We start from the raw sequence: 5,228 nt of genomic DNA on the forward strand, positions 1-5,228 counted from the left end.
CACATACAAATAATTGAGAAATTTACAAGTTTTGCTAATTATACCAAAAGCTAGGACTGCCACCACCAGGTAAATGCTCAGAGCAGGTTTTAGGGCTAGCCTTCTTTCTCAAAATCAATTTTCTGTAGTTTTACTTTCACTGCCCAGCTCACTGTAGCCAGTCAACTACTCAAAAGACAATTTGTCTCAGGTTATATGCTGGATGCTCCTATATATAGTGGGCACTTCATGGAACAAAAGATGTTAAGTATAAAAATAAAACTGGGATTTACCAGAGTCCAGCAAGAATACTTTTATATAACTGAAGGAAAATAAGACACATATTGTGAAGACGAATCCACTGAAGATAATTTTTAAAAGATTTCTATGAACAATTGGCTATTACATTCACATGAAAAACATTCATAATTGAAGTTTTAAATTTTTTATTTTATATACAGTTAGTATTGTTTCTGAGGAAGGTAGATATGCGTGATGACCCATTCAAGAAGTTCACACTTAGTCCAACTGCAAAAAAAAAAAAAGGCAGATAGGAAATGAATTAATGCATAACGCTTTAAATATCCATTTCATTCTCAGGAAAAAAAATGGCTCATTATAGAATAAGGTTTAAACTGGAAATCTGACCACCCCAACTAGTTATGGCAATCTAAAGAACTTAAATATTTACTGAACACCTACTACAAACTGCTCCAAAAATCTCAACAATTATATTTTAGACAGTGAGTTTTAATACTGGTATACCCACTTCTACCATCAAAGACATTTCCCGCTAGAAAAACACTACTACATAAAATGATCTTTACCAAAAGCTCAGGATGGTCATTAAGTAGGCAGCAAATTCTACCACTATTCTAAGGAGCCGTTCATAAATTAACTCATTTAATCTTAACCTCTGAAAAATGGGACACAAAATTACCGGGCTTGGGGCCATTCTCTGATCTACCACCTCCAACTAAGTTATCTGAACTTCCACAAAGTAATACTAAACATACTCTTAAGTATTTGGTCAAAGCCAAAAGTTTAAGATACTTTGTTCCTGTCACAGAAATCTCACATTAAACAACTTATATCCACTGTAACACTAAAACATAAGGACACCTAATTTTAAAAAATACGTTCTACTCGATATTTTTGAGCTCTAATTATGAATAAAAAGGTAGTGACTGTTGTTTTGTATCTCAAAGGGCCAATAAGGAATTAGTTTTCACTTCTAGCATTTAAGCGATTTTTAGGAGCCAAGAAAGCTTCATATATACATTAATTTCTACAACAACCCTGACATTTATTTTTCACAGGCAAATACTTAGCTTTGAGTGACTTGACCAAAGTCACACGACTAGGATTCAGATCTCTGAATCCTAAAAAGGTCTACCTGGCCCCAAACCTCAAGCTCATTCCACTGCACGGCCCTATCCAACATTTCAGGACAGCGAACAACATATGTATTCTGCTAAAATTAGCTAAATACGATTAGACATTTAGTATTTAATTGTTCCTGAAAAGTAATTTTATGCAACATTATACATAGCACCTAAAACTGTCAGAAGTGGGTAAAAAGGAATGAGAAAGTCTACTTTTAAGGCCTTCATCTCCACCTCCATTCTATTAACGTGACTGCCAAAACTCTCTCAACAGTGTCATACGCTACCAAGGAAGGGCCCTGCTAGCTACAAGCGGAAAGCGGCGTTGGTCAAATGCCCACACCACGAACTACCCGCTCGTCGGCCCCTCACGGACACAGGAGAGCACGGCGTCGACGGCCGTACCTTAATGAAGCCGATGTCTTTCGCGTACTGGCGGAAACACTGGCGGCACATATTGAGGCCGTATTTCCGGATCAGACCGTGCCGGTTTGAGCAGACGCGGCTGCAAGGAAAGAGATGACGTTACCCCAAGTCGCAGAAAGCAAAGTATTCGGCACTCGGGAGGCCACCACCCGCACTGCCTGCCGGTCTCCACGGACCCATCACAGGCCTGTAATGGCGGCAGACACAGCTACGATTCCGTCTCCCCACGCCACGCCGCCCGCGGGCTCCTCCACAGTACATTTCAAGCAGCGTCGCGCCCCAGAGCAACCCTTCCCTGAAGCTACATTGTTTCTCACCAAGAACGAGAACCCTGGCCGAATTTTCTCGGATGGCTCCAGTAAAGCTGCTGGTGCCCCATGTTGCTTCCTTGGCTGCAACAAGGCAAAAGGAAAGACGGAACGCACGCAGGCGCTCTTCAAAATTTTCAGACACAGCTTACCCAGAAGGCAGTGCTGACAAAGGACGCGTGCGCAGTGTGGCTACGCTGTTACGCTGGTGTGACGAGGAAGCTTGGAAATAATCTAGGCGGGCACAGCTGATGACGTCACCACACCTCAGCCTCTAGTTTTCTCTTTCGCTGGGTTTCGTCGCCGGGCGCGGTGGCGCGTGCCTGTAGTCCCAGCTACTCGGGAGGCTGAGACAGGAGGATCGCTTGAGCCCAGGAGTTCTGGGCTGTAGTGCGCTATGCCGATCGGGTGTCCGCACTAAGTTCGGCATCAATATGGTGACCTCCCGGGAGCGGGGGACCACCAGGTTGCCTAAGGAGGGGTGAACCGGCCCAGGTCGGAAACGGAGCAGGTCAAAACTCCCGTGCTGATCAGTAGTGGGATCGCGCCTGTGAATAGCCACTGCACTCCAGCCTGGGCAACATAGCGAGACCCCGTCTCTTTTGAACCCCCAGAAATGAGTTTTGAACCCTCTAGAAATAAATGATGTCACTATTATACCGTCTCTTCATCATCGTCTGAACCTTTTACATTGTTTTAATTAAAATTTTACACTTGGAAAAAGGATTTTTGCCTTAACTCAGTACTGACACCTACTGGGGTAAACATAAAATAACTTAAAATCAACTGTAATAACTAGGAGTCAACGGTAGGAGTTCCCGTTTTGTGAGACAAAATACATTTTCAAACTTTTTAAATTGGCACACTGCTCCTAGAAATACACCTACACCATTCCAGAAGAATGACACGACTTAGTGTGTTTAATTTAATATTTAAATGTAGTTAGTTAAGTTTAAAGTAAGAAGCAAGTAAATGCCCAATATATGTTGCTTTGACCAGATGATTTGGTAATAAAATAACTAGTGAAAACCAAATGCCATCTAATAATCTGAAAAATGTCCCTAAAATCCACATGGTTATTTATAATGTCTTTAGATAAACCTAAAATTGTACATGGCTCTGATATCAAAGCTTTAACTAGATCTATAAAATGTACCACAGGGTGCAATAATGCAGGAAACTTTACACAGGAACTCTTCTTTGTTGTTGTTTTTTGTTTTTGATTGTTTTTGGTCGAAAACAAGATGATAAAGGAAGGAGTCAAGCCAGAGATTTAAAAACCAGATATGACTTGATCCTGCCCTCAAAACAAATAGAGTGAGGAAAATAGGATTATCTCAGAGCCCTTCTTTACAGTTTCAACTTTTTTGTTTTCAGTTTCAACTTTTACAACTCAATGATATGTATACAACTAAGTTAGTAGGACAATTGCATTAGATGATACACGTGCTCATAGAATACAAAAGGAGCAAAGAAGAAAGAGATTCATTCCAGCCTGAGGTTCATTTGAGGGGCCTTTGAAGTAGACCTTAAGTGAAGAGTGGGGTTTTTGCAGGCGGCACTTGATGGAAGGGAATGCATAGTGAGAGGAAGAGTTTGAGCCCAAGAATGGAGTTGGAAAAAGCTTGGAGAGGATGAACAATCTTGTGTAACTAGAGAGGAGGATGCACAAAAGACCTAGTGATAGATGACTGAAAGGGTATTTTAACTTAAAGTCTGATTGTGAAGGGTCCAATGTCAAGCTTCTACAGTTTGCCTGGAATTTATATCAGTCATAGATGTGTAGTTTCCAAAATCCATGTGCCTCTCCAAAGCTAATCAAACATTTCCCACCTATAGCCTTCTCAGACCTTTCCCAATTGGTCTCCGTAATTTTTAGAAGATTACAATGGTTCTGAGATCAATTCCATAAATATTTTCAATACTCTGATATATAATCCTCTGGGCCAAAAGAAGTGAACTCATTTAAAAGTGGGGGGAAGAAAAGACAAACAAGAAGCAATTAGTTACACTTGAACAGTAACAATCTCTTAAACTATCTTGATATTCAAGTAGTTCTTAATGTTTTTTCTGGTCTTGAAAGTTATTCTTCTTGATGGAGAAATTACAAAACTGGAGTTGAGAAGCTGTACTTCCTGCTCAGTCTTAAGATAATGTAGCACCGTCTATCTCCACCGATGGTATTATCAATTTCTTTTTCAATAAAAAAGCTGAGCATACAGTTTTGGGCTTCCCTGGTGGCGCAGTGGTTGAGAGTCCGCCTGCCGAAGCAGGGGACACGTGTTTGTGCCCCGGTCCGGGAAGATCCCACATGCCGCGGAGCGGCTGGGCCCGTGAGCCATGGCCGCTGAGCCTGTGCGTCCGGAGCCTGTGCTCCGCAACGGGAGAGGCCACAACAGTGAGAGGACCGCGAAAAAAAAAAAAAAAAAAAGCTGAGCATACAGTTTTAAAAGTCCATTTTAACCCAATGTTTGTAAAGAGCTTTTAGCTTAATCCTATACTCTTCTTACAGATTCCTATTACTCTTCTGTATTTGGCTTTTAAATTCCTCTTTTAAAACATATTTCCCCCTAATATAATACATACTGAGTTCTCTTTCTTTCTTTCTTTTCCTTCTTTCTGTCTTTCTTTCTTTTTTTCCTTTCTTAAATACAATAAAATACAAAGGAGAAGAAATGTGCTATAATCTCCTAGCCCAGATAACCCCTATTAATATTTTCTTTTGGAAAAAAATAAAAGTAATACTTATAAGACTGATGGGACAGAGTATAGATATTATTTTTGAATTTAAGCACATTGGAATGACTGCATGTTAAGACACCATTATTCAGATATCTCCTATTTTCTTCCTTAAGTTATTCTCACAATTATTTGTGATTCTACATCCATAATTTGTCATTTAAAGACATACATCTCCCTTGAGCTATCTTCAATTTCAGAACTTATACATATATATTCATTTCAACAGATGTTGATATTTTAATTAATTGTATACTCTAAAGCAAAACACAGATACATAAAGTATATTTTTTAACTTTTTATTTTATATTGGAGTACAGTTGATTAACAATGTTGTTATACATACAGAATTTTTTTTTTTTTTTTTTTTTTTTTTTTTTTTTTTTTTTTT

General features: G+C 39.5%; 1 protein-coding gene across 1 annotated transcript; it reads right to left on the reverse strand.

The window, feature by feature from the left end:
* Positions 1-277: 277 nt before the first annotated feature.
* RPS29 (ribosomal protein S29) lies at positions 278-2,259 on the reverse strand. The gene is made up of 3 exons (XM_027111156.1): positions 2,108-2,259; positions 1,770-1,869; positions 278-507 (listed from the first exon to the last, which is right to left on the reverse strand). The coding sequence occupies exons 1-3, from the start codon at positions 2,167-2,169 to the stop codon at positions 499-501; spliced, it is 171 nt and encodes a 56-aa protein (XP_026966957.1). The 5' UTR covers positions 2,170-2,259; the 3' UTR covers positions 278-498.
* Positions 2,260-5,228: the final 2,969 nt, after the last annotated feature.

The sequence above is a fragment of the Aethalodelphis obliquidens genome, unplaced genomic scaffold (assembly GCF_003676395.1).
Source record: "Aethalodelphis obliquidens isolate GAN/ISIS:26980383/991018 unplaced genomic scaffold, ASM367639v1 scaffold10, whole genome shotgun sequence".
Taxonomy (NCBI): domain Eukaryota; kingdom Metazoa; phylum Chordata; class Mammalia; order Artiodactyla; family Delphinidae; genus Aethalodelphis; species Aethalodelphis obliquidens.